General features: G+C 34.5%; 3 protein-coding genes across 3 annotated transcripts; 1 reads left to right on the top strand and 2 right to left on the bottom strand.

Annotated features, from left to right (window-relative positions):
* Nucleotides 1-2244: 2244 nt before the first annotated feature.
* LOC113516339 (uncharacterized oxidoreductase YxbG-like) lies at nucleotides 2245-4352 on the bottom strand. The gene has a single exon (XM_026900757.3). The coding sequence runs from the start codon at nucleotides 4339-4341 to the stop codon at nucleotides 3574-3576; it is 768 nt and encodes a 255-aa protein (XP_026756558.2). The 5' UTR covers nucleotides 4342-4352; the 3' UTR covers nucleotides 2245-3573.
* Nucleotides 4353-8715: 4363 nt separating this feature from the next.
* LOC128200945 (3-oxoacyl-[acyl-carrier-protein] reductase FabG-like) lies at nucleotides 8716-9592 on the bottom strand. Its single transcript, XM_052896117.1, has one exon. The coding sequence runs from the start codon at nucleotides 9228-9230 to the stop codon at nucleotides 8799-8801; it is 432 nt and encodes a 143-aa protein (XP_052752077.1). The 5' UTR covers nucleotides 9231-9592; the 3' UTR covers nucleotides 8716-8798.
* Nucleotides 9593-11735: 2143 nt separating this feature from the next.
* On the top strand, nucleotides 11736-12595 carry LOC113516328 (3-oxoacyl-[acyl-carrier-protein] reductase FabG-like). Its single transcript, XM_026900744.3, has one exon. It carries the CDS (start codon nucleotides 11793-11795, stop codon nucleotides 12561-12563), a length of 771 nt encoding a protein of 256 aa, XP_026756545.2. The 5' UTR covers nucleotides 11736-11792; the 3' UTR covers nucleotides 12564-12595.
* Nucleotides 12596-14247: the final 1652 nt, after the last annotated feature.

Raw genomic sequence — 14247 nt, 5'->3', positions numbered from 1 at the left:
TTCCATTGTTTCTGCCTACCCTACAGGCGTGACAGATATCTATGTATGTATGTAATATGGGCCTAGTTGCCTGAATCAAATAAATATTCTTTCTTATAAACTTTTAGAGTGACTTGCATGCATTCTTTTGGGATTTTATTTTGTCATACAAACAATAAATGTCTATTTTTTTTATTTATACTTCTACTAATGTTATAAAGAGGAAAGATTTGATGATTTATTTGTAATGAATGAACTGAATTGAATCTGTTTTAAAAATTCTTTCATGAACGTTGGAAAGTTGTTTTTCATCTGAAAGAGCGAGTAGATAGAAAGATAAATTAGTAGTTACTTTGTGTTAGCTTTTCCATACGTATCGTAAGAGGTAATTAAGGGAACGTAATGGTCAAAGAATTAACAGCAGCGCCCTCTTAAAACATCACCGAAAGCCTAATTGCGGTTGCAAAATCCAAACTCTGAAGTTGAAATCCGATCGAAGGGATCCTCGGGGATTTCGAATTGTGTTATCTGTCATTGTTACTTATGTTATCTATTTCAGTCGTGAACTGCTGATAACAACTTATATTATCAGTGGACAGTTAATCATTGATAAGATGATGACGATGATTAGCTTCAATTTGGCTTATTTTTGATCGGGTTACAACATTATATTTTTTGTAGTTATCTATATTTAAAGATATATTTAAAGAAGTAATATGCAACTTGTTATATTCACCGATATCGTATTTCTCTGTAGGTTCAAGTTTGTTTGTGATTGCAATGGAAAGTTAAATAAAGAGATTTTTTTTTAATAGATTGTTTTTTTTAATTTTTTTATTTTAATGGTCACGTTTTTATTACATTGGAAAATTACAGTTTTTAGCGGAACTATAGACAAGTGACATAGACAGCAGAGTCGTAGTGTTGCAATCACGATAGTCGTAATAAAAAAATATCTGTTGCTATTCCAACAATAGGTGAAAGAATAGTTAAAATCGGTTGAGTAGTTTTTGAGTTTATCCATTAAAAACAAACAATCAAATCTTTCCTCTTCATAATATTAAACAGACTGAAAAACAGTCGATTACGAGTATGTAGTTTCCGATGTTTCGACTACATATGTTATTATTTTAGGTATATATGTATAAGGTGTTACCAAATTATCTGCATTCCCTGCTACAGAGCATAGTATTAGATATATATATTACGTTAAAAAAAGAATTTCATGTCAAAGTACGAGTAGTATGCAATTATTAAAAAAAAGAAAGATAAAATACTTAAATTTCTTCAATGCTTGTAAAACGTCCTCATAACTATACTTTTCTCTATCACATTGTGCTCGCGCTGACTCCGTCAGTATTAGCGTAACGTTGCAACAGCGTGTCACAAAGCAAACATCAGCTGTTTACTAAAACCACTGATATTCTGTTATTAAAAATCGTAATTTACTTACCAATGTGAATTTATTTAGTCACTTAAAAAGGCGATGACCTCCTCATTACACTTCAAGCAGGCTTTGGACTGTCAAATTATTGTAACATCTTTACGCGCCTGTTTATTTAGTTACCTTAAAAAAATACGACTATTTCAGCTATTTATTTATTAAAAAAGAGGTGGTGGTAACTGCAGTGTATTACAATAACTTGGCGTGTTTAAAAGTTATATTTATACCAATGGAATTATAACTGGCCAGCGGACCATGACTGGCAAACTTGTTACCTCACCCCCTCTATCTCGAACTGTTTGTTTCTCAAATTTTATTAAAAATGGTACAGTGTATAAAACGATGCTTACGACTAGTGGTACCCTACCACTAGCACATTTACAATGAGCATTTAGCGTACGTTTTGGGCGCTGCGCGGCGAGCGATTTGCGAATATTCGCCGATTATTTCGATTCGCGGCTTTTATATGGCCGCGCTCCCTTTACCCCTCATATAAATATCAGCCAGGGAGCAGCGCGGCGTCATTATAGAGGTGGAATCCGTACAGTGCACATTGCAAAGTTTTTCTGTCTATTTATATAAATCTGTTGTATGCCTATGGTTTATTACGTCTATAAACACTATTTAGCAATCTATTATCAGCTATTACCCAATTATGACCTAATTTCGAATAAAAACTATATTACTCTTTTATATGAAATTTATTCTATCAGAGTGTTATTTTCTGAGTTGTTTACTATCCTATTAATACAGAAATCACTATAAAACTCTTTCTATTATCCTCCCTACCTATTTCTATTAAATTTAGGGTATTAATAAAATATAGGACCAAATCTTTATTTCTTAAATTTAAAACTATTTACATTGATTTCTATACTATGATTCTATACAATTCTATGCAGGCTATCTGTTAAAAATATTTTTTCTACTGTACGATAATATTAAACTATTTAAATTTTCAATACAAAATGGATCGAAATTATGAAATAAGGATTTGTGCCATTAGTAGCAGAGTTCTTTTTTAATAGTTGATAATGGAATGGTAACCCTGCCTGTCGGTATACGCTGGCGAGGCACCAGTGAGGGATGATAGGTGAGAATGAAGGTAGGTCAGTTAGCTCATCGTGATAAATTCCACAAGAATTAACCACAATGGTTTCCAGCAGGAACTGTGTGAAGGTCGACCTGATAGGGTCGTTTAATAATAATATTTTACGACGACTTATAATAATAATAAATATAAATAAGTAACCCGATGGTTGTACAATATTTTTATTACATTTATTATGGTCACTACATGTATTTACTTAATAATGTACTATATTGTTTTTTTTTATTATTAATTTAGTATGTGGTCATATAAATAAGCAATTTATTACAATAAAATTATTGGATGAATAAAATAGTTACGTAATATTAATTTTAATTTCCCGCGGCAAAGTTGGAATACAAGTTCTAACTTTGCCATGGGATATAGCTAGTATTAAATAAAATTTAAACAAAAAATCTTACAATAAATGTTATTGATTAAATTAATTACATTAAGAAATGTTTAGAAAACTTTAATACCTCTTAAACCTGAAGCCAGTATCAGTAACATTACTGATGCAATTTGTATCATAAACGAAGATCTCTCCCGTATATTCGACTGGAGCAAAGCAAACGGCCTCACTGTAAATCCGTCTAAACCACAATGCATTATTATTGGTAGTCCTCACTACATATCTAAATTAAACTCATTTAATCTCCCATCGGTTATTTTTAATGGTCATTTAAAAATCTTGAAGTACATTTCGAACAAGCACTGGCCTGGTCACATCAAATATCTCAGTTAAGTTGTAAAATATTTACGTCTATAGGTAGTCCCAATCGTCTGTAAAATTTTCTACCAATCAGTACCAAAACTGTATGACTAGATGACGCCGATTCTTGTTATGTTAATATTACAGAAGATCAATTAAATAAACTTGAACAACTTCAAAATATTTATATACGGTTTATATTTAATCTTCGCAAATATGACCACATCTCTGATTTCCGTAATCAACTCAAGTGGCTTCCAATTCACCTTCACAGGATGACACCTTATGAATGTACAAGCCCCTGTTAATAATTACATAAATACATACAAAATTATAGTTTATTTTGTATTACATTCTAAATCGTAACATACCTCCATTGTCGGAAACAAAGTCGGATCCCGTGATACCTTTTGCCTTGTCGCTTGCTAAATATAGAATTAATTCAGCAATCTCTTCAGGTTGAGAACACCTATTAAGTGGCACAGAGGCACCCATAGTGTCAAAAGTTAGTCCTAAATTGCTGATTTTATTATTGTCCAAAAAATCTGTTATCACCGGCCCTGGACTGATACCATTCACTCTTACACCTGAAGCTGCCAACTCCAGAGCAGCACCACGAGTGAAGTGATCTAATGCGGCTTTAGAAGTATTATAGGGTATAAATGTTACCCCCGGCGCCATCTTTCCTGCTATACTAGATATGTTCACAATATTACCTTTAGTTTTGACAAGGTGAGGTGCAGCTAAAGTGGTAAGGTGAACGACCGCACGCAGATTCACTAGCATTGTTTCGTCGTATGCTTTTAATATATCACCCTTTAAAATACTACCAAATACACTTATTCCAGCGTTGTTAACCAAAACGTCAATCTTTCCAAACTTATTGATGGTTTCATCGACAATTCTCTTGACATCGTTATCATTAGTTACATCAGCCCTGATAACGAGCGGTGCTTGTCCATCGCGGGCACACTGCTCGGCGACCTTGCTCAGCTTGCTTTGGTTCCTGCCCACCATCACCACGCAGGCACCTTCTCTAGCGAACAGCACTGCAGCGGCCGCGCCGATGCCGGAACTGGCTCCAGTCACTATAACCACTTTGTTTGCAAAGCTCATGACTGTTCAGATTGTGTTAAACTAATGACAATTCGTTGATAATCCGGCTATTTTTATACCACGATGCGTAATTGCGTCGTTAAGTATAGTTAAATGCAAAAGTTTTTGTTTTTGTGCTGTTGCAGCGTGGAATTATTTTTACTTATGCTTATGCTTGATTATTCGCCTTTCAATGTTTAATTTGGTATCTCAACTCACTGCAGAACTGCATTCTCGTCAATTTTCTGGGGGTTTCTTTACTTATTCATATGACATTAACCTGCAATTATTCGGATTGATACCTGCTGCTGATTTTCACTATTGGACAACCTGCCACAAACTAAAGATCTATCGCAACCATCTGGATGAATTGCGGTCCTTCACTGTGTGTTTTTCAAGGCACTTTCTTCTATGTACAATCGCTTTTTAGGATCATTTTCCAGCAGCAGTATTTCCGAATCGATACGACATTTAAGAAAAGAGCATATTACTTTTTAAAAGGCCAGCAACACACCTGTAATGTCTCTGGTATTACGGGTGATAATGGGTGGCGGTAGTCACTTACTATCAAATGAGCAGTATGAACGTTTGCTTCCTAATGTAACTATGCGTTTGTTATGAGGAGAAGGGGGATTAATAATAACGAAGTCCTATAGTCCCAATGCTGCCAATATATCTCATTGGATCGATTTCCCAGTAGTCCCCTTTAATCCATCGCGTTTAATATACTGGCGAATTCATCCTTACCTATCATCATTCGAAGATACACCGCCACTGTTTACTGATAACGCAGGCGGTGTTACCATTCCATTTTCATTCCATCGAAGAACTATGCCTTTGTCTTTCTCTTCCTGTCTTTCTTTCATCTTTCTTTCATTAATAATTTTCATAAGTTCATCGTGTCATATAAAGTATTCCAACAGTATCTACATAGCCTTTCAAAGGCACCTGTTTATAAATATGCTGTTTCTTGTTATTTATATCTTTAATGAAAATACTGTCTGTTGACATGATGCATTATATTTTTGTTACAATTCATTTATTTTCCATTTTTTTTTATAAAAAACTATAATTGTCAATGTATAAAAAGGTTCATTTTAAACAATACCCGATGTTCTTACGTTACATAGAACAACGAAACACTTTTGTATGCATCTGTCTAGATGTCGAACATTACAATGGTTGGGCAATAATACTATAAAATGTTCAAGGGTGAAAACAGTACAGTTAAAGATAAACTCAATAATACCTAGTTAAAATTGAACATATAATACAATGAAAAGTAATTGTATACACATATATATGTAAATAATAATAATATGTAATAATAACTCTTTTATTTCATATACTCACATATAGGTATATACCCACAGTTTACAATCATTGCGACGGTAATTCAATTTTAATTAATTACAAATTTTTACACTATTAAACTATACATTAATAAATAAAATACCAATTTAAATAATTTTACTATAAATTCTTTTATCGTCAGGTATGCAGTAAGGAATACTGTCCTAATAATAGGATTACTTATTGTCATTAATCTTGCATGAAATTTTATCTTATATTTACGTAAAATAGTACATAATAAATACATACGTATAGCAAAATAATACATAATCTACACACATAAATACATATATACATACATATATATACACATACACAGTTACATATATTCACAATTGACTGAATGAAACAGGAGTTTCAGAATGAACTTTTATAATACCTGTTTTAAAGAATTTTAATGATTGTGCCATCTTCAAGTTATTAGGGTTTATTTTTTCTTTATCTCTACTTTCATTAATACTTTAAAAAAGAAAGATTTGATGATTTATTTGTAATGGATAAACTTAAAAACTGCTCAACTGATTTTAATAATTCTTTCATGAACGATTCATTACGGATGAGTATAATAGGATATATTTATTTATCAGTTAGATTTTTATTTATTTATTTATTTAATTCTTCATTGTACACACCAGTTATTTATAAGAATATGACAGAGGTAATCAAATGTACAAAGGCGAGGTTAACTCTGATAGAGTTCTCTTCCAGCAACACAGAGGAAAGGAGCATCAATGTCAGTGGGTAGTTTTTAGGTCGGTTTTTTTTTATACAACTGAGAACGGCAAACAAGCTGACGGCCCACCTGATGGAAAGTGGTAACCGTCGCCTATAGACATGAGCAGTACCATGGACATAACATAGTATACTGTTTCGCCCATGATACCCTCCATGTGTTGCCATTCCTGAGGAAAAATTCACATATACATTTACATAAATATATAGTTACATCTATGTATATACTGTTATGTTTTATAATTATTAATTTATAACTTTATCACTCGTAAATCGATTTGGAAAAGTCTTTTTGATCTGAGAGGACTAGTAAGAGTTCGAAAGATAAATTATTATTTTATGTTAGTGTTATCGAAAAAGGAATGTTGCGTTGGTTTGGTCATTTGGAGAGGATGGATGAAAGAAGAATTACGAAAGAGATTTATCGAGCAAGAATGAATGGAGATGTCGGTAAGGGCCGCCCTAGATTAAGGGCCAAATTAAAAGTACCCGTAACCGGCGAGCGTGTATGAAAAGATTGAGGAATGTGGAAGAAGCGAAAGAGGTTTGTTTGAATCGAAGCATTTGGCGTTCCATTATTTCTGCCTACGCTAATGGGAGACAGGCGTGACAGATATGTATGTATGTATGTATGTTAGTGTTATTTTTTATATTTTTATAAAACGGGCCACACCTTCCTATTGCACGAGTTTCGTAAGAGGCGATTAAGAGAACATAATGGTCGAGGGATTAGCAACAATGTCCCTCTTAAAGTATCACTAAAAGCCTAACTGCGGTTGCGAAGTCCAAGGTTCGAAGTCGCAATCTTCCAAGGCACCCCTAATTACTTATCTGTGACCTGGTCACTACTCATAACAATTTGTGTTATGAGAAGTGGACAGTTAATGATTTATATAATGACGATGACGATTAGCTTTAATTTGGAAAATTTTTAATCCGGTTACATTATTATATTTTTCATGGTTGTCTATATTAAAAAAAAAAATAATATGCAGCTTGTTTTATTCTCTGATAAGGTACCTTTATATAGGTTAAAGAATTTTCAAAATCCGTTGAGTAGTTTTTGAGTTTATCCATTAATTAACAAACAAGGGCCCTCACTGGACATTGCAAACTAAAGAAGCATATGTCCCAATTAGGCTTATGCCCAAAAAGTGTTTACAGATTTTGTCACAATGAGGAAGAAACGCCGCAGCATTGAATGTGTGGCTGTAGCCCACTCATTGATAAACGATATATCTCCTTTGGAAAACACACTTTATATCCTGAGGAAATAAAACACGTCCCTACAAAAAATATCTTCAAATTCCTATCATTGATAGGAATTAGTAGCGAACTTTTAAAAAAGGCGAGCACAAAGTAAAATGTCGCAGTATCACAGGATTTTTTGTCTGAAAAAGCCCGTTTTTTAATAATAATAATAATACAAACAAACAATCAAATCTTTTCTTTTCATAATATTATATTACGAATTAAAAAAACAGTCGACTACAGTAGTTTCCGACAATTGTTTCGAAAACATATGTTATTATGTGCTCTAAGTGCTGCGGGCCGCAGTGCGAGGTGAGGCGTTACGACGTGAGTACCGTGTTCACCTTGAAGAAAACTTCTGTATGAAGTTAACACAATTGTTGGAAACAACATAGTAGGTAGACTAATTGAAATCTCGATTTTTAGTCATATACTATATATATATATATATATATATATATATATATATCTTACGCCTTTAGTCACGTGATTCAATATATATTAGTTAGTATGTAACCTATCCGTATATCTACCAGATTTTCTTCAAATTCATTCATTAGTTTTGCGTCAAAAAGTAACAAAGATGTGAATGTTTGTTATTCTTTGCCCATCTATATAATTGTACTTAATTAGATAGATCTAAGCGTAGAGTAAATAAGCATAGGTACAATGGGTAGACCCATTGTACCTATGCTTATTTACTCTTTCCCAAATTATTTCATATCGTAATGTTCATCAAAATAAAAAAAAATAGACAATATTTGATGGATAAATAAAAGTAATTAAATAATTGTAATTTATTTATTAGAAAGAAGGAAATTGTAAAAGAGCTCCATTGTCGGAAACAAAATCAGATCCCGTGACGCCTTTTGCCTTGTCACTTGCTAAATATAGAATTAATTCAGCAATCTCTTCAGGCTCGGAGCACCTCTTAAGCGGAACTAATATATATATATATATATATATATATATATATATATATATATATATATATATATATATATATATATATATATATATATCCATCAAATATTGTCTATTTTTTTTTATTTTGGCACCTAAATTATCCCAGGACATATTTGATACACCTGTATTCTCTATAATATTCGTTCGCACTGGCCCTGGACTGATGCTATTCACTCTTACACCTGAAGCTGCCAACTCCGGGCAGCACCACGAGTGAAATGATCTAATGCGGCTTTAGAAGTATTATAAGCTGCATACCCTACCATGGAAATAGTCTTCCCTGCTATACTAGATATATTTACAATATTGCCTTTAGTTTTAACAAGGTGAGGTGCAGCTAAAGCGGTAAGATTAACCACTGCACGTATGTTCACTGCCATTGTTTCGTCGTACGCTTTCAATATCTTTCCACTTAATATATCACCTTGAACACTAGTACCAGCGTTATTAACCAAAATATCTATTTTGTCAAATTTGTCAATAGTTTCAGTGATAATTCTCTTGATATCGTCATCGTTACTAACGTCTGCATTGATCACGAGAGGCGTGTTACTATTGGCGCACTGCTCGGCGACATTGTTTAACTTGCTCTCATTCTTGTCCACCATTACTACATGGGCACGTTCTTTAGTAAACAGCACTGCAGTAGCAGCTCCAATGCCGGAAGCAGCGCCAGTCACTATAACAACTATACCGTGCGTTTTTCAAGGCACTTTCTCCCACGCACAACCACTCTTTGGAATCAACTTCCAGCAGCAGTATTTCCGAACCGATACGACAACATAACTTTCAAGAAAAGAGCATATTCCTTTTTAAAAGGCCGGCAGCACACCTGCAATGTCGTTGGTGTTGTGGGCGACCATGGGCAGCGGTAGTCATTTACCATCAGGTGAGCCTCATGTTCGTTTGCCCCCTGTGTTGTAAAAAAAAAAAAAAAACTTGCAGGGCTCATTATTGATCTAATTATATTAAGCAAGTGATAATTATTTGATAAATTCTCAATATTTATAGCAACGTGATAGTGTCATCGAGTGAGGTCGAGTACATAAGTTTATTACGATACTTTTTTGTTATTACACTGTGATAAAATAATAATAAGTCTCTTATATCTTTATTTTTAACTAATGATATCAGTCGTTAACTGTCCAATACTGAACATAGGCCTCATCCTTAAGGGGTCTTTGCCAGTAGTTGCCGCGATTGGCATGCGTGTTGGCAACTGCAGGTAGGCTTTAGAGATGTCCCCTGATAACCCCTCTAGGGAGAGGCTTATCTTCAGCAGTGGACTGTTAAAAGCTGATGAAGATGTGTTATTGTAATTTGTAAGTTATTATGAATACGTCTATAACTGTTTTATCTATAACAATTTTCAATTTTTTACCGTTTAATTACATTTCTGTTTTGCCAGAGGTTGACTGGGAGAGAATGCTATAAAGCATTAAATTCTTCTTTTGTACCAGGTTTTTTGTAATGACAAAAATAAATAATTAAAAAATAAATTATACACTTTTGTGCGTAACTGTCTTGATATCAAGAGTCACAATGATTGAGCAAAATTGGATTGTCTCAAGTTTCGTATATTCATAATGATAATTATATTTGTAATAAAAAAAAAATATTTAAAGTAATAAGTAAAAATGTATTTAATATCAAAGTATGTTTTTTCACACAATTCAGTATTCGTTCCTACACTAGGCTAAGCCTGTCCTGTATATGTATATTTTTATTATATTTTTTAATATTTTTAAATATATTCAGTAAATGCTTAAATTTGTATTAAAATAATAATAAATATAAAACAAGAGCTTTTTCCTAATTACAAAAATCTCATGTTTCTATTTTTTCTAACTATATAACGCACATTTTTTTGTCTATGTGGGTATATCACGACTGCTCTCGTTTATTTAATCTGTCAGTTTTTTTGTGGTAAATTTACGGATTTTTTTAAATATTTTACTTATTCTTTATATGTTGTAGGAATTGTATGTTTCTCTAATAAAGTAAAATAAAATAAAATGCCGTAATCCATCGGTAAGAGCCGATACTTTGTCGTCCCTTTTTCACGGGATTACATAAACATTCATAAACTCTCGATTAAAAGCTCGAAAATATCAAAATTATTTTTTCTTTATTATTTTTAATTTATTTTACTTAATTTATCTAATTTAGTTCTAAAAAGCCAGTTAAATTGCAAAGTTAAATAAAGACAAATAACATGCTCATCTAAAATGTTTAAAACTTTAAGTTCTTAGGAAATATAATCACAGTGGACGTACACATTGGATATTAAATCTAGAATAACAGTCGCAAAACAGGCCTATGATAACAAAAAAATATGTATTTACATCAAAAAAATCAAAAATAATCTATTAAAATTATTACAAAACCTTACAATTGGAGTATAGTGTTTTACAGGTGTGAAACATGGACAATGACATAAAAAAGAAGAAAATGCTTGAGACATTCGAAATGTGGACATGGAGTAGAATGGAAAGGATAAGCTAGACAGAAAAAGTAACAAACAAGGAAGTTTTGGAAAGGGTGAATGAGAAATGAACATTAATAAAAACAATAGAGAATAGAAGAGGCAAAATACTGGACCTTGTAGAAATATTAGAAGAAAACATAGAGAACAAAAGAGTAAAGAGGAAAAAGGAGTAATGTCATATAGGGAGGCCAAAGATGGTTTGGAATAAAGCTGACTGGAAGAGAATGCATGAACTAGTTACTCCGACAAGAATACACTCTTAAATAAAAAAAATCTTAATTTGGCTACGAAATACAAAAGTGACTATATTTATCGTATAATCCATGTAAAATATTACGTGATACTCTGTATGTTATATATTTGCATAAGTTATACAAAGCAACACACTCGTAGGTTATATTTAGATATAACAATTATGTTTTACAAATTACCTGTATACAAAATTTTATTAGTCGGAAATCTTCCCTCGCCTCAGCTTCCCATAATACCGCAAAACTACTCTTTAAAGTCATATATCGCTTCAGGAATATTTAAAGTTACAATTGTTATATTTATATTGCTGTTTCAATTGTTTAAAATGACATACGCAAAAAAATTATGGTGTAATCGTGTGGTATAAATAGCGTTCTAATATCAAGTGACGTCCAGTTGTTTTATGTCGTTAGAAGAAAACTGACTTATTATGGGTTTCAACAACAAAGTGGTCATAGTGACGGGAGCTAGTTCCGGCATCGGCGCGGCCGCTGCGGTGCTGTTCGCCAAAGAAGGCGCCCGCGTTGTTATGGTGGGCAGGAATGAGAGCAAGCTGAGCAAGGTCGCCGAGCAGTGCGCTCGTGGCGGGCAAACACCGCTTGTCATCAGAGCAGACGTCAGCAACGATAACGATGTTAAAAGGATCATCGATGAAACCATCAAAAAGTTTGGGAAGATTGACATCCTAGTGAACAACGCTGGAATGGGAAGTTTTGGATTTATATTGAATGGGAGTATATTGAAAGCGTATGATGAAGTAATGGCAGTGAATATGCGCTCGATTGTTCACCTTACCGCTTTAGCTGCACCTCACCTTGTCAAAACTAAAGGCAATATTGTGAATATATCCAGTGTAGCAGGAAAAATGACTTCTTCCGTTCCAGGCTTTCTAGCATACAGTGTTTCTAAAGCCGCATTGGACCATTTCACTCGTGGCGCTGCTCTGGAGTTGGCAGCTTCTGGTGTAAGAGTGAATGGCATCAGTCCGGGACCAGTTGTAACAGATTTTCTAGAAAACGCAGGTAATAGCTCTGTATCATGGGATAATTTGAGTTCATCAGTACCACTTAAGAGATGTTCGGAATCTTCAGAAATTGCAGAAATGATTCTTTTCTTAGCAAGTGATAAAGCAAAGGGAGTCACAGGATCGGATTTCGTTACTGACAATGGAACACTTTTACATTTTACTGCATCGCAATAAATAACCATATGTTTACCTCACAAGTCTATTTGATTACCGTACCTAGTACTTTAAGATACCCTCAATAATTGAGGTTCGCAAGTTTTTGGTTTTTGTTATATCACTAAAGTGGGAAACCAAGCTTATGGACGCCTGTAACCAGTGGCGTAACAATAGGGTGGCAAGGCAAAATGCCACAGGCCCCCGGCCCAAAAGGGCCCCGGCTCAAGAGGCCGCGAGCTCAGTTTTTTTTTACATTGTACCTGAGTATCTTATTTTTACTGATAGGGCCCCATCATCGTGGGAATTTGCCACAGGCTCCAAATGGTATAGTTACGCCACTGCTTGTAACACAAGAGGTGTCTGGTGCATATTTCCAACCCTGAAGAAACTTTAATATACCCGTTCCGAAGAACCCTATACTGTAATCTCTAAAGAAAACCTCGACAGGGAGTTCGTTCCCTGCCAAATCCTCCACAAATTCTTCACACCAGTTAAACTTTTCATATGTACGTACACCTACCTACACGTGAATTAGCTTTACTCAATTCTATTTTTAATCTATTTGTTTATTATTTTAACTGTAACCCATCGTAGTTCATTGACCGAACGAACTACGATGTTATGGCCGTTTAGTTACTACGAAATTGTCATGGTTAAGGTCAGCGCTTAAATAAACATACCAGTTTAAATGTTGAACGTACCTCCAAATAAGATCGACAGGTAGATAGGTTTTTATTACTTTAACACCATACATAACAAGGAATGACAAACAACACATTAAAATTTCATCATATCAGCCTTTAACTGTCCACTGCTGAACATAAGCCTCCCCCTTGGGGGGTTAAAAACTTACAACTAAGTAATTCTAATTCCATAAATATGATATGAAAATAAAAAGTAAAAAGAATAAACACACCAATACTTAATAATGAATAATAATAATACAACCCACCATAAACTAAAATTTCATCCCAACCACCTGGACGAGTGGCGGTCCTCCACCGTGCGTTTTTCAAGGCACTTTCTCCCACGCACAACCACTCTTTGGAATCAACTTCCAGCAGCAGTATTTTTTTTTTTATACAACTTAGAGTGGCAAACAAGCTGACGGCCCACCTGATGGAAAGTGGTAACCGTCGCCTATAGACATGAGCAGTACCATGGACATAACAGAGTATACTGTTTCGCCCATGATACCCCCCATGCGCTGCCATTCCTGAGGACTCAGGTGTTATTCCTCTGTACCCAGTAAATTCACGCCATATCCCACTCTTCAAACCGAAACACAGCCATGCAAACACAACTGCTTCACGGTTGAAACACGAATGGGACAGAGGTACCCAAGCAATCGACTTTTGTACAAAGTCTCCCTCTGTTTTCCGAACCGATACGACATCATTACCTTCAAGAAAAGAGCATATTCCTTTTTAAAAGGCCGGCAGCACACCTGCAATGCCGTAGGTGTTGGGAGTGACCATGGGCGGCGGTAGTCACTTACCATCAGGTGAGCCGCATGCTCGTTTGCTCCCTGTGTTGTAAAAAAAAAAATCCACCGAAATCATTCCAATCGTTGAACGGTCTTATCCCAACCAGTCTGGAACAACATCTCAGACGGTTGGCATTCCGAGGCGGCTCCCTCCCGGGAAAGATGCAGTAAGCGGTGCTCTTAGACATTGCCCGCATTGTACGCCGGTTTCTCTCA

The sequence above is a fragment of the Galleria mellonella genome, unplaced genomic scaffold (genome assembly GCF_026898425.1).
Source record: "Galleria mellonella isolate WM207_F2 unplaced genomic scaffold, CSIRO_AGI_GalMel_v1 utg312, whole genome shotgun sequence".
NCBI lineage: Eukaryota > Metazoa > Arthropoda > Insecta > Lepidoptera > Pyralidae > Galleria > Galleria mellonella.
The sequence above is the reverse complement of the archived record's forward strand: the minus strand, read 5'-3'. Positions and strand labels throughout refer to the sequence as shown.